This window comes from Anolis carolinensis, chromosome 4, assembly GCF_035594765.1.
Source record: "Anolis carolinensis isolate JA03-04 chromosome 4, rAnoCar3.1.pri, whole genome shotgun sequence".
Classification (NCBI taxonomy): Eukaryota; Metazoa; Chordata; class Lepidosauria; order Squamata; family Dactyloidae; genus Anolis; species Anolis carolinensis.
The window spans coordinates 247,918,450-247,934,131 of record NC_085844.1 but is presented as its reverse complement, the minus strand read 5'-3'; the positions used below and the strand labels follow the sequence as shown (position 1 = coordinate 247,934,131).

The window sequence follows — 15,682 nt, the reverse complement described above, 5'->3', positions numbered from 1 at the left end:
TCTCAAGCATTTTGGATAAGGGATACTTAGTCTGCATTATACTCTTAATGCACATGGCATCATATAGTCTGCTCTGAATAGATTTCGGTCTAAATTTTGACTATGCGACATGGCAGAAAGAAACTTGATATTGTGATCTCTACAAATAAATGAAAATTGCACAAAACATCTGACTTATCTTTCTAAGAGTGAGCCAAATTATTCCTGATGAACAGGAAATTTGCCAGCTGGTTACAGAATAGTTTTGACATTCATTGTCATCAATTGCACATCTCCCATCCTCTGCTGTTACATATACCATATACACCCAAACTTACTTTAAAGCTCTGAAGCCATCTCACACGGGCATTCTGTGTTTGAATGTGAGCTGGAAGGACTTCATGAGCACAGCGATGACATTCGTGTTGAGATCCATGGGGTCTTTTGGAGGTCTCAGCATTTCTGTATTTACTGTGCATCTGGGCTAGGAAGGTTGAAGAATGCCAGGCACTTTTCCAATCCTGTCTGCTCAAATGGAAGCACAATCCTCATATGGGGCTATAGGTGCTGCATGGAAAGGGCAAGGAATATCAATTCCTGCAGTCCCTGAAAAGCATATATACATGTATAAGGGTCACAAATGTGTTTGTGTGTCTCTTGGGAATGTTGTGTGGTTTGGTTCTTTTGCATACTATACCCTTTACTCGGTTTTTCTTTACAGCAATCAAGATGATTACCAACTGGTCCGGAAACTTGGCCGAGGCAAATATAGTGAAGTCTTTGAAGCTATCAACATAACAAATAATGAGAAGGTAGTCGTGAAGATCCTGAAGGTAAGCCTGATGGTTAATGCCAGAGGAGGTTTGCCTGCCTTGCTCTCTTCATGGTCTTCCTTCCGTCTGTCCTTTCATCCTTCCTTCCTTTGATTCCATTCTACCCTTTTAGGCCCTTTTTGTGATTAGAATCTTGGGACCAGATGGGCATCTTGGCTAGGCCTGTTCTGTCACAACCTTATCATCCATCTCTGTAGCTCTCCTTATCTGCTCATATGATTCAGAAACAGTTCAGCAAGTTTCTAGCTTTCCAGCTGAAGAAGGTAACTCGACAATGGCAAGGACAGGCACTGAGGCAGTTGCGGTGGTGGTGGTGGTGGTGGGGGGGGGGGGGGCACAGAATTGGAAAGATTCCCAGCTTTCAGATGTTGAAGACTGTCCAGAAATAACTATTCCAAGTTCTACTTGAGCCAGCAGGTTTGATTTCCTCCAACCTAATTATAAACATGGTTATGTGGGTTAGAATTTTGAGTGAATTGGGAATTGATGCCCTGTTTTTAGCAGTTTGGATATTTGGATATTTTAGTTAGTATGCAAAGCCCCTCAGTTGGATTCTTAGAATGATAGAATCATAGAGTTGGAAGAGACCTCACGGTCTTGAGACTAGGTTTTACAATGTTATGTTGTCTGAATATTGGGTAAGACTTAATCTTTACCTTGTAGCATAGACACTACATAACATTTATATGTTGAGGGCATATTGAGATGCCAGTACGTTATTTTCCCTTTATGCCTCTCAGATCTGTCTGCCCAGTTTTAAAGATGAACATTCCTACCTTTGGGGTGTTTTGTCCTCCCCCCCCCTCTGCTCTTGCAACTAACAGGTTGCAGAGTTCACATTCTACACAGTAACACTGATGATTATCTAGAAATATCTTGTTTGATGGGTGATTGATTTATTCAGGTACCCTGTTTTATTTCTTCAGTAGAGGTAATACTGTCTGCTGGAAATGCATTTCTTTATCTCCCAGTTTTTGCTTTGTGATGGCTTTCTTAACTGCAAATCTGGCTCTTTCCAGCCTGCTCCTTTTTCACTAATAAAGTGTCATGTGCAGCTTACTACTTCAGACTGATGGATTCTACCTAATCAGAATATTTCAGATAGTATCTGGATGGAAACTTGGCTGCTGTAGCTTGATCTGTTCTCTGGAATATGACTCCAGTGCTGCTGCCTTATATGATTTTTCTGTCTGCCCTCCAGTTTTGTTTATTTGATCATCTCTTTTTTTCTGAGTAGTTGTGAGGGTTCTATGTAGGAGTAAAATGGCTGTAAAAAAATTCTGGGAAGAATGCTGTTCTTTGTGTGAATGGAAGATTTAGGTTCAGATTTAGGAAACCATGGTGAAGGGTTGGAGCAATGGGATCAAGGAAATCATGAAATGTCCTTTGAGATTTTCCTCAAAGTAAGGACATGGACATTAAAGTAAGGACATGGACATTAAATCTCAGTTCACAGTTTTGAGTAGCAAGTTTTTGTGCTAGATGCTGACTAGCCCAGATTATAGGCGAGAGTAACCACAAAGAGATGGACAGACACTAGTTGTGTGGGGAGATTTTTCCCTTTAGTTTGGCTTTTTACCCAGGCCAAAGCAGATGGTAAAACAGGTGGTATGGCTTAATTCCCCCCAGACAAGACAGCTGTCCCAGCTAGAGGTGTAACATTTGCCACTTGGCTAAGCCTTTTATGCCAGCCTTACCCAAACCTGGCACCCTGTAGACAGTAAACCTCAACTCTTGCCATTCCCAGCAGCATGGCTGTTCTAACTGAGGCTGCGACTATAGCCCAACACATTTGGAGTGCCGGGTTGAGAAAAGTGAACCGATACTGCAAATAATATTCTGTTTGTTAATTCTGAATTATAAATATACTAGCTGTGCCCGGCCACGCGTTGCTGTGGCGAAGTATGGTGGTATGGGAAATAAAGTATTGAGGAATTGGTGGTAGTTAAGGTAAAGGGTAAAGGTTTTCCCATGACATTAAGTCCATTATAAATGGGTTATATAGCTGTGTGGAAGGGCCTTGAGTCTACACTGCCATATAATCCAGTTAAAATCAGATAATCTGTATTTTATAGGCAGTGTTGAAGAGGCCTGAGGCCTAACTCTGCCTGTCCCCTGGGCTGAGTGGGTTGCTAGGAGACCAAGTGCCTTCTAACTGGCAGCATTTGAATAAAAACAATTATTCCTCTCCCTCTAATTAGGACTTTATTTTTCTTGTATTTTTGTTGTATGGACGTAGAGGCATGGATGAGGGGTTGTGCTGCCAAGTTTAGTGTTTCTGGGATGTGTAGTTTTGTTGTTTTGTCCTAGGCCGAAATGTCATTACTCTTTTATATATATATAGATTAGTACTTAATGGCTAAGATTCCAAAAACCCTTCTGTGAGGATGCCAAGGGCTTGGGCAAGGGCACTTGAGATTTTTATCTCTTAAACAGTAATGCTCTGTCCTATACTGCAAAACTGTTTTGGAATTTCTCCTTGGCTTCAGAAGGGTGTTATCATGCTGTTGAGCAGGGTGTAGGAGCCATTGTGTTAGGAAAGCATGTTCCGAATCCCTTAGGGTAGTGAAGTATTTGAATGGTTCTTTGTAACCTAAATAATAAATAATAAAATGTTGATTAAACAGGAGGAAGATAAAAAAGGTCTTCTTCAGTGACCACTCAGTTAACAGTAGGGATTTACAGTGTTCTCTCGCTACTTCACGGTTCACTTTTCACTCCCTCGCTGTTTCGCAGGTTTTCAGTTAATATTAATGTACAAATTTATTGCGGTATTTGTGGTGTGCAAGGGGTGTTGGAAGGGGAGGAAAGGGAGAAATAAAGGGAGAGGGGAGGAGGGGAGGGTTGGAAATAAAAAAGGGCTATTTAGCTTCCATTCTTCTTCTGGTGTACTGTATATTGTAACTGCTAAAATAAAGTACAGACTGCATTGCAGTAAGTAGTCTGTGGTTTGCTCTCCTCCACACATAGAATAAATATAGTGTCCCTACATTGCGGATTTTCACTTATTGCGGGTGGTCCTGGAACGTAATCCACAGTAAGTGAGGGAACACTGTACAAGATCTTGTAGTGACTGCTGGCCCATGTAGGAAAGGGGCTAGGGGAAACAAGGAGTGCATGTTAATTCTAGTCATGGTACATATCGTGTTTCCCCGAAAATAAGACAGTGTCTTATATTAATTTTTGCTCCCAAAGATGCTCTAGGTCTTATTTTCAGGTGATGTCTTATTTTTCTATGAAGAAGAATTCACATTTGTTGAACAAAAAATGAACATTTATTATATACTGTACAGTAGTTATCATCACAAACCAGCATAACCAGACAAACTGTGAATCCTATCAAGAAATTCTTGTTACTACCATTATTTCCATGTACAACACTCTATGGTACGGACATTTACTGATCCTGCATGCTCTGATATTCTGTTTGGTGGGCATGCTTCCAAACAAAAACTTTGCTAGGTCTTACTTTCAGGGGAGGCCTTATATTTAGCAATTCAGCCAAACCTCTACTAGGTCTTATTTTCTGGGGATGTCTTATTTTAGGGGAAACAGGGTATGCATTGTTTTGATTATTGCTCTCAGAGGTGAGAGGCATTTGGAATATCTCATGAGGTTTTGTATTCCTGTGTATACAGTCAGCTCTTCACATTTGTTAGGGGCTCAAAACCTCTGCAGTAGTGGGGAGAAATGTGAAGTTTACCATACATTCACGCTAGAAGATCTAGAAATTTCTAGAGAAACCACTTACTGTAGAGTCTCACTTATCCAACATAAACGGGCCAGCAGAACGTTGGATAAGCGAATATGTTGGATAATAAGGAAAGATTAAGGAAAAGCCTATTAAACATTAAATTAGGTTATGATTTTACAAATTAAGCACCTGTGATATCTCATGGGCCTTGTAGTCCCGTTCCTAGTGCTATTGTGGCAGACGAGGAGGAAAACATGGGATTTCCACCGGTTCAGTTTGAATCGGAGCCTCTCCACCTAGAGGATGTTTGTCCTCAGGAAGTTAACCAAACAAGCCGTGGGCAGAATTCTCCCCCGTTTTCCTGAAAGGACAATTATAATAGAGATAGAGGAATCAGGGAGGCTAATCGCCGGAGTCTCAGAATCGCAGCCAGACAACTAGCTGATTAGGTCTGCTTCCTTTGGGAAATTCTAAGGAGTCATGCATCTGGACAGAGTTGGGTTTCGCTTCTTGTTCTCCAGGGAAAGTGTTCTGTTGGCGGGAAAACAAGACCCTATATAGGAGTTTTGCCGCAAGGGGAACCTTGCGGAGTCAATTGTTCAGCTTGAGGAGAGAAGTCGTGTGTGGACTTCGTACCCCAGTTCCTTGTTTCCCGGATCGAGTTTCCAGCCTTGCCTTGTTTCACGGATCAAGTTTCCAGCCTTGCCTTGTTTCACGGACTTCTTTGGACTCAGTTCATGTTTCATGTTTGCCTCGTTTCAAGTTTTGATCTAGCCAAGAATCAAGTCTATTTTCCAGCCTTGTTGTCAAGCTACTTTGGACCTTAAGGACCCTGTCATTTCCCCACACTTTGCTTGGCAAAGTGTGTGTTTCGGTTAATGGATTATAACTTTGAACTCTAATATCTTATATTGGACAATACATTTCTGGACTATATTTGACCTCATCTGAAAGGTCTGCTTCTGAACTATATTCTTCACTTGTTTTTATTGACTTTATATATTTCTATAATAAAGATATTAGATAGATTCTGGCCTCTGTGTAAGGTTATTGGTGCTCTGCAGCCTGGGTCCTGACAGCACCAAAACATCATGTTATACAACAAATTTGACAGAAAAAGTAGTTCAATACACAGTAATGCTATGTAGTAGTTACTGTATTTACGAATTTAGCACCAAAATATCTTGATATATTGAAAACATTGACTACAAAAATGCATTGGATAATCCAGAACGTTGGATAAGCGAGTGTTGGATAAGTGAGACTCTACTGTAATCAAATACACAAATAATCAAACCTATAGAAGTTAAGCCCAGTGTGTGTGTGCATGCACACACAATAACTCTGTAACCCACTTTTAAGCCTCAGGATAGAGTTCTCAAATAATCCAAAACCATATGAAAGGTCAAGTCAGGTAGTTAATAAAATGTCATCAGGAAACAGACTCTGATGGGAATCTGATGCAGCAGCATTCCTTAGATGCAGTATGTTTGCCTTTCCTCATGGACTTTTGTTGTGCTTCAAATATTGTGTTGCCTAAACTGGCCTTTCCTTTTTTGTCATTCAGCCTGTGAAAAAGAAGAAAATTAGGCGTGAAATTAAGATCTTGGAGAACTTACGAGGCGGCCCTAACATCATCACTCTTGCTGATATAGTGAAAGACCCTGTGGTGAGTAGTTCCAAAATTTGGGGGATAACACCAGGTTTGTGGGGTGAGGAAGGGAATTGGGAAAGATTTGTCATAACTGTTTTGTAAAATTGATTTTTAAAAAAGTAAAAGAGAAAACTAAAAGTTCAGCTTTAGACTTGATGGAGCACATCAAGTGCTCCTTATATATACCTGCCCAAAAACTCAAGTTTGAGGGCAGTATGCTGCGAAAGAAAAACTCTTCCATAAGAAGTCTTACTTGTGCCAACACTGGTGTAATTCTTGCACCAAATACGAACACAACTTTCTGCTGGATACTTTGGAACCCATGTGACTTCATCCAAATCTGCACTGGCTAGTTGATTTAATGTTCCTTTAAGCCAGTTTTATCTTATTTTCATTGTCGTATTCTAACTTTTCTATTTTTTGCTGTGCCTTTATTTTGCTTAACATTCTTATTGCTTGTATGTAGTTTAAATTAGATAAGCTTGTTCTGTAATATACCACCCTGGCATCATATTTTACAGGACTTGATATAAATATTTTAATAAATAGAATAAAATGAACAAATTCCTGGATGGCCAGTGGATTCTGAGAGTTGGTATTCAATATATTTCTAGGGCAGAAATAGGGCAAGTGGAAACACCTGTGACATCTTCTTGTATGGCTCTGTCACATGTGTTTCTACCATCAAATCATGCCAAGATTTGTTGTGTGTCACCAACTCAGGTTTGACTTACAACAGCCCAATGAATGAAAGTCCTCTATGAGCTCAAATCTTGCAAACCCAGGGCAGCTGTGGCTTCCTTGAAAGAATCAATCGTATCTCTAATGTGGTTTTTTTCTTTTCCTGCTGAATTCCCTTTTGCTGATTGTTGTCACCATTGCTATTGAATCACGTCATCTCATGAGCTATGCAAAGTATGATAGGTTCAGTGCAGTCATTTTGGATTCTAGGGAGAGTGCAGGCTTACATTGCTCTCAGTTCATTTATTTGTCCTTTTTGACAATCCATGGCACCACAGAACTCTCTTCTAACACCTCATTTGGAATGAGCAGATTCTTTTTATATGGACTCTTCCCACTTTAGTTTTTTTTTACAATTAAACACAGACATTGGAAATACTATGCATAGATGATCTTATTGTTAATATTCAGTGATTTGTTTTTCTGTTTGAAAAGTTTTTCTTATTCCCTCACAGCTACTTTTCCAAGTCTTTGTGAACATGAAAGCACTTGTGAACTCTTTAGTAGCATCTTTTTAAATAACAGAATCCCCTGAATGAAAAACGCAGGATGTAGATAACACACTCAGAGAATGTGAGCTCTGACGTGTCAGAGCTATGTGTCACTTCTACTTGTGGGTGTGAATGCCTTCTGTCTGTATGTGTGGGCAGACCTATGAATGACAGCTCTCCATATGACTGAATGAAAGAATAGCAAATTCTCAGCTGTGGGAGTGGGAGAAAGACCAAGATATTTACACATACAGACTCCCTTGTTATTTCAAATGAAGACATACAAGGAGAATGTCTAGAACTTTAAGCACTTGAGACTTGTTGGCATTTTGGGCATCTGTTGATCATGGGATGCAGCAGTAGCACCATACAGTCTCGCTCCTTGTTTTTCTTTTTCCCCTTGTAATCCTGTTTTGGAATTCCTTAATCAGATCAAACCTTTGAATCAGATTAGCTTCTCCAGTGGGAACCTCTTCCCCTCCCTTCTCCTAAAAATGTGTGCCAATGCATTCAGTAAAAATAACTAAGTTACTGTAAAAGAAAATCTTGTGGAAAGAGAAAGGATGGGAGTTTGCAATGATTCTGTAGGCAGTGTAAAAACAACATACTGAAGGGCCCAAAGTGACTGACATATTTCTTTCCTTATTTTAGTCTCGGACCCCAGCTCTAGTGTTTGAACATGTAAACAACACGGACTTTAAGGTATGAAGCATCACTGTAGTGGAGGGTTTTAGATTATCGGTGGCCTGCAAGTATACTTGCTTGGGTGGGGAGGAAATTATTTTATGGCACTGCAGTGTGTGTGGATATGTATGAATGAATGAGAGGGAGATTCTATAAAGTGTGTGAAGTCCAGTACCTCCTTGCAGATACAGTAGAGTCTCACTTATCCAAGCTAAACGGGCCAGCAAAACCTTGGATAAGCGAATATCTTGGATAATAAAGAGGGATTAAGGAAAAGCCTATTAAACATCAAATTACGTTATGATTTTACAAATTAAGCACCCAAATATCATGTTGTACAACAAATTTGACATAAAAAGTAGTTCAATATGCAGTAATGTTATGTTGTAATTACTGTATTTACGAATTTATCACCAAAATATCACGATATATAGAAAACATTGACTACAAAAATGCATTGGATAATCCAGAACCTTGGATAAGCGAGTCTTGGATAAGTGAGACTCTACTGTATGTGTAAAAATATATGTGGAATAGGGAGAAAATTAAAAATCTTAGTGCATTTTGGCACTCCCATGGACAAAATGTTTGTTCCACTAGGTGGCAGTAACATCCACGCTGTTCATGACAACAATGAATTCTCTTCAACCATCATAACATGTTGATTTAGAAATTATCAGACTGCAGTATGGTTGATGTTGATATCTTTGCTTTTCCACAGCAATTGTATCAGACGTTAACAGACTACGATATTCGGTTTTACATGTATGAAATTTTGAAGGTGAGTTTGTTATTTGAGGTGATGACTAAACAAAATGGTAGCTGAAGAATTCAGTACTTGACCTTCACATTTAGGGTCATTGGTCCTCAAGATCTCTTCCTCTAGATATTTGAAATTTACGCTCCCAGATACCTCCAATTTAGTGATGCTGAATGGGGTTCCTGAGGTTTAAAGCCCAAAGAATTTAGAGAACCAAAGGTTGAGAAATACTACTGTAGGTTTTCTGCCCCAGTGAAGTTTCCAAGGAACCCAAGTGTCTCACACCTCTTGTATTCTTCCTTGTCTGACCAAGCAAATTTGGTAAATCAGTCTGCCATCACTTTGGCACTGTGATCTTTTCTATTAACTTTAACTTCAAAATTGAGCCATAGTACAGCAACTCTGTATCTGCCATGGTTACATTCCCAGCCACACGCCGGTTACCTAAAGCTATAGATAAACCCACATGTCATTAAATGCCATAGAATTGCATAGGTGAACAGAGATGCCTAGAGACTTGTTCTCCAAGAATTTCCTATGTCCTCCAATACAACTCTGTGATAACTTTCCAAGAAAGCATACCGTAGAGTCATCTGGAGGACCTAGGAAATTCCTCAGGCCCTGATCAATGAAATGATGGATATGGGTTCTGCATTTACAGGAATATTACTGTTATTATTAACCTGATAATGTTTCCTTGATGCCTGGCCATACTTTTCTCCAAGATATTAACATATCTAGCTGATGCACGAAATGCTGATGCTAAATATAAGACCTCCCCCGAAAGTAAGACCTAGCAAAGGTTTTGTTTGGAAGCATGCCCGCTGAACAGAACACCAGAGCATGCAGAATTGGTAAATGTACATACCATAGATTGTTGTACATGGAAATAATGGTAGTAACAAGAAATTCTTGATAGGATTCAGTTTGTCTGGTTATGCTGGTTTGTGATGACAACTACTGTACAGTATATAATAAATGTTCATTTTTTTGTTCAACAATAAATGTGAATTCTTTTTCATGGAAAAATAAGACATCCCCTGAAAATAAGACCTAGAGCATCTTTGGGAGCAAAAATTAATATAAGACACTGTCTTATTTTCGGGGAAACATGGTAGTTGCTGCCCTTAATGCTGAAACTGTTACCCTTCCATCCAGACCTTCCACTCTCAATAGAATAGATGTGAAGATAAAATATAACAAAATTGGATCTTTGTAATTTGCCAGGAATTTAGAGCTGGGCTACTTGAGAATGGTGCTGGTCCTTGAACTGTCAGCTGCCAGATACTAGCAAGTTTCTGAAAAAGATAAACAATTTCAGCCAGTCTCTGTCATATTGGGGAGTGGAAAAAGAATTACTGATCCCCTATTTTCTTCCTAATGGTTCATGTGTTAATATCTTTTGCCTGATGAAGAAATGAGCAGAGCTTTGAAAGTTTGCATGATGTACATAATAAAGGTCATTGCTCTCTAGAGGATGATGTATTTTGTTTCATTTTTCTTTATGGGCAACACAAATGCCTCTGAATATATTTCATGACTGTGTCCTTCTCTACTTCAGGCCTTGGATTATTGTCACAGTATGGGCATCATGCACAGAGATGTCAAACCCCACAATGTCATGATTGACCATGAACACAGAAAGGTAAGTCTGTGTGAGCTTGGACAGGTTCCTCCCTTTAGTTTCCCATTGAAATGTGATTATTGTAACATTTTACCAAATGTCTTGTAATTGGCTCATGCTTTAGTTATGGAAGTCAGGCTTACCTGTTAAAGAAATGAACAAAGTCTTGCTAAAAACGAATTGATAAGAAATCTAGTAGTGAAACTTGGTATAGTGGGCTCACCTTTTCTGTGAAGACTTGCTTGGATACGAATAAAGACAAATTATCATGATGACATGATAACAATAAAAACAACAACTACTACTACTTTATTCTTATATCTTGCCCCCAACTCCCCGAAGGGACTTGGGGCAACTCCCATAGAGACAAGCCTAACAATAACATAGGTTAAAATACAATCCAAGGGTTAAACAACGTAAGTATAAATAAAAACAGATAAAACACAGCAATTAACTTTAAAACCTGGCCATAGATACTGCATATGCAGAGGGAAGCTTGTGTAGGAATCATGTTATTAAATGGCAGCGACATGAATGCATTCTTCAGTGTTCACATTGCTGCCATTTACTAATATGGGATGTGATGATCCATGGTCACTGGAAATTATGGATCTCGGTACTGTAGATCTATAAGTCCAACTGTACGTATGTTTGGCTTCTCAAGAAGCATCTTAGTTTAGGTTTTTGCCTTTAAACGCCCTAATCTCACTGAGCTACCTCTCCTTACCTCTGTATCTGTGCATCTGTTGCAGAAGGTCTGCTGAGGCTAGGATTTGAGGGTATTTTCTAAAATGTAGGGTCATGCAGGCCTTTACTTCCATTTTGTGTGAACTGAGCAAGGCCTAGAATAAATCTCTAATGCAAGGAAAGAGAGTTGGCAAATAACTTTTCTAAAAATGTTGGTTGTTTCCTCATTATACCTGGTTTGTCAGCTTAGAATAGCTGTCAATGCAGTTAATGGATGTTAACTCTTTTTCTTGCATTTTGTATTGGTTTTGTCATACACTGCTTGTATAATTTGTCCTCTGAGTGTTGAGTCATCCCCATTAGCTGCTTTGAATTACTTTATTTTTACCTGAAAAAAATGGCTCTTGTCAACTTGCCTCTTGTTTTCAGGGTCTGGCTATTCTCTTGACAATAATTGTGTGTTTATGTGTCTTCAATAGTTTAGTTGCAGTTTCATCAGTTTCCTTTTTTTTAAAAATGACAGCCATGGTTGGCTACATTCTCCATTTCTGTTCAGTAAAATCTTGTTAATTGGATTCTTATCATTCATGGCTGATGCTATTCTTTACTGTTGTGTGGTGCTGTAGTATCCCTAGATGGCTAAAAGTTCTTCTTTCTCCCTTTAAAATCTCCTTTTTCTGCATTTAGCTGCGGCTAATAGATTGGGGTTTGGCTGAATTCTATCATCCTGGCCAAGAGTACAACGTCCGAGTGGCTTCTAGATACTTCAAAGGCCCGGAGCTCCTTGTAGATTATCAGGTAATTGTGGTCTCACTGCAGAAGGATTGGTGTGATGGGAAAGTGAGGTGGATGAGAACCGACAATTTTTGCTACTTGTTTTCATTGTGACTTTATATACACATACTTAAAAGCCCTTAACAATTGGCAAGCATCCATATTAAATTAATTTTCTAATTTCTACACTATACATACATATAAAATGCGAGTGTACATTACACCCAATTCAGGTTAACATTTAGCATATAATTATACTGACACTGTATACATTAATAATAAACTAAATAGTGTATAATACATTTTCAGCTTTATCCTCATTGGCATTTGTGGATAATTTGATTTGTATTCCTTATATTCTGATATGTAAGCTACTTCAGCACTTGATGTGAGTATATATGTTTGTGTATACACACACATACACATGCATTCAAACGCACACAAACTTAGTTTCCAGACTTGTAATTATCGTCTCTTGATCTCCTGTATAAATTGAGGGGGATGCTCCCACTCTTACAAGAAGATTAAAAGGGATTTTTCTCTAGTTATCTCTGCTAACTTAAGCAGTTTCAGTATCTAGTCCTCAATTGCAAACATTTCTTTACATTTTCTTCATTGGGCAGAAACGAATCTGGCTAGCAATTTCTCAGCTTTGCTAATGTTCCTTGAAACTAAAAAGGAATAATTGAGCAGTGAGATTTACCCACAATAGGAACCAGCGACCTATTGTGTGCTCAGAACAAGGAGAGGAGCAGGGTTAGTCCCCCCCCCCCTCTTTTTGGTGCATGTCTGTTTGAGTCCCAGGTATTTCTCAGAGCTGCCCCATGATCCATCCAGTCACCTCCGCTTCCACTCATGTTGATGTTGCCCTCTTTTCTATTGTCAGCATTGAAAAAAACTTTAATTACTAGTTTGAAGCCTGGATTAGGAAGTTATATGCATTTGAGCAGTGAGAAACAGCTTTTGCAAAGTAAAATGGGCCAATGTCGATTGGGCATTTTTTTTTTTTTTTGGAACTGGGCATGTATATTGTATTTGTCTCTACCATCATGAAGAGAATACCTGCTACTAGACTTTTGGATATTTCTCTGTTCTGAGGAAGCCAGTTGTCTTTAAACCAGGCTAACAGATGTTAGTCTGCCATTGGGTCATTGAAAGACATTGCTTTATGGTGGATGTTCCTTAGAGCTGTTGGCTTTGTTGCTGATAGAAAGTACCATAAGCAGTGAAACATGACTGATACTTGCAGTCTTTTTTTGGCTGCTGGCACAGGGCATGGTCTTTCGCAAACTCAGATACCTGACTTTTGACCCCCTCTCAGAAGAACAAAGATATTTCTGGCTCTCTTTCTCTTCCACATATACCTGGATTGCATTGAACTCTCCTTGTTTAACTTCTCTAACTTTCAGTTTGGCTGTGGAATTGAGAGATGAAGAGAAGTTTAGGTACTTGTGCCCAATATGGAATATTTATAATCTAACTATGGCTGCTTGCAAGTGTGGGAAGCACCTTTTCGTTCAGATTTCTTTTTGTTAAGAGCTATTTTATGAAAATTGTGAACACTAGTACAATCCTGTAGCTGTGGAGAGTGTATTCCTGAACTTTCTGTGGAAGCTGGAAACCATGGGCAGTAATAGTGATTTTTTTTAAATGACCAAGAGACATTACCATAGAATCTTGCTGGAGGACTTAGAAAATTCTTAGGTATCTTCTGTAGGAATTTTTTAGGACCTCCAGTGTGATTCTATGATAACTTCTTTTGGAAGCATGACATACAACTGCCTGGAGGACCTAGAACATTCCTAGAGATGATTAGTGTGTTAGCTATTTTGAAGGTAAGTGAAAACACGGATATACAAGTGAAGTTGTATTTGTTAGCCATTTATGATACCGTATTCTGCACATTGAGCAAACATGATGGGCGTATTTGTCTTGCAAGCCTTGAAAAAGAGACTGACTGAATGCCTTGCTGTGTTTTCTTGCAGATGTATGACTACAGTCTAGACATGTGGAGCTTGGGTTGCATGTTAGCCAGCATGATCTTCAGAAAGGAGCCTTTTTTCCATGGTCACGACAATTACGATCAGGTGAGATGATTAGGGGAACAGTGCCTCTTCCCTTTCATGGTCTGTATGTTCAGCACATTTTTGGTCTTTGCAGGGGATGGAAGGATTAAAAATCAAAGTGTTCACATGGAATAGTTTAGTATCAAGTGGGTACTTGCACATACGATTTCAACTACGACAGGTCAAATAGCACACATGGATATTTTATTGCATTCTCCAAAGATAGATACTTTTTGGTCAAAGCTGTAGCATGTTGGAAGGGCAGGTAATTTTTCCTTTGTTATCTTAGACAAAACTCTGTCCCCCAGTTGCTGTTAGCAGCTTAAGAGTGTTTTTTACCCATAGTAAGGGAGATGAGAGTCAAACATCCACTCCTTGCCCATCATGATCTTGATCCAGATCAGGAACCTTCAACTCAGTATTAATTATAAAAAAAAAATGGTGCTTCACCTTAACACTGGACCTAGTTATTACATCGCATATACAGTGGATTCTTGGTATCAACTGAAATTTGGTTCCTATAGCAAAATCGATAGATGTCAAAGATATCCCATTACATACAATGGCATACTAAAATAGCACCACTTGTGTAAAATCGAGGTTTGCTTTTTGGATTTCTTTTTGAATATTTTCAAGCCTTGGATGCAGTATCAGAAGAAGACTGGCTTGATTGCTTAGAGAAGTTCTGCAGGTCGCTTAAGGCATTGTGGTCATTTCATAAGTTGAGTAATATTGGATGGGTCCCCAGGGAGTGATTCTTTGTTCAGCCCCGTAGGCACCCCATAATTCTATGCTGTGTTATAATCTCTTTTCACAGTTGGTGAGAATAGCCAAGGTGCTGGGGACAGAAGACCTGTATGACTATATTGACAAATACAACATTGAGCTTGATCCCCGCTTCAATGACATCTTAGGCAGGTGAGAGGATACTGAAGTGTACTGCTGTAATCACTTTGTACTTGGTAGGTGATGAATCTAGCTTGTATTAAGAAAACCTTTCTGAAAAATTGTGTGTGTGTCAGGAGGAGTTGCATTGTGAGTTGTCCACATTTGTATAGTCACTTTTCCTCCTAGTTCAGTTACCTTGCAAAATGCCTGCTTTTACATGTGAAATAAGTGTGACAGACAATGTGGGGATGGAGTAAGGACACTCGGAGCAACAGGAAGAAATTAGAGATGCAGTAAATGTTCTTTCTTCCTCATTGTTTCTTACTTTGGTTGATCTGGACATTTTCTGTCCTGTTTGCAACAGTAGTTTGCATGTTCAAGACAAATCAGTGCACAGAGGGGTCCCATTAAGTACCTGCCTTACACAGTATAGCTGGCATCCCCTGAGTAGAATATGTTAATAAGTTAATTGTATGCCTATGTATGTATGTTTCTATGTATATGGTCATTGCAGAGGATTGTATTTCCTCATTCCCTCTGTAGTTCTTATCCAGATCTAACATAGAGCCTATAGAGACCTCCCCATGGTCAGTCAGTTGCCTGGTGGAAAATCAAGGTGTGTGTTTATGGAGGGGAGGAATCACAGAAGCACCTGGCTATGTTACCGTAACCAGACTTGAAATAATTACATCAGCTGCTGAGGACCCCAGCAGACTTCAGTGTAATAATTTTGTATCTGGCTACAGGAACATAGTTCCACCAGGAGCTAAATGGCTGAAGGAGGAGGTTTTGTCTGCTCTATTCCAG

General features: G+C 39.3%; 1 protein-coding gene across 1 annotated transcript in view; it reads left to right on the top strand.

Moving 5' to 3' along the window:
* Positions 1 to 15,682, top strand: part of csnk2a1 (casein kinase 2 alpha 1) — a 55,845-nt gene that overhangs the window by 33,318 nt on the left and 6,845 nt on the right. Inside the window, exons 3-10 of the mRNA XM_003226119.4 lie at positions 701 to 812; positions 6,074 to 6,175; positions 8,044 to 8,094; positions 8,798 to 8,857; positions 10,398 to 10,481; positions 11,835 to 11,945; positions 13,907 to 14,008; positions 14,805 to 14,905. Coding sequence (XP_003226167.2) covers positions 701 to 812; positions 6,074 to 6,175; positions 8,044 to 8,094; positions 8,798 to 8,857; positions 10,398 to 10,481; positions 11,835 to 11,945; positions 13,907 to 14,008; positions 14,805 to 14,905 — 723 coding nt within the window. The remainder of the gene's footprint in view (positions 1 to 700; positions 813 to 6,073; positions 6,176 to 8,043; positions 8,095 to 8,797; positions 8,858 to 10,397; positions 10,482 to 11,834; positions 11,946 to 13,906; positions 14,009 to 14,804; positions 14,906 to 15,682) is intronic.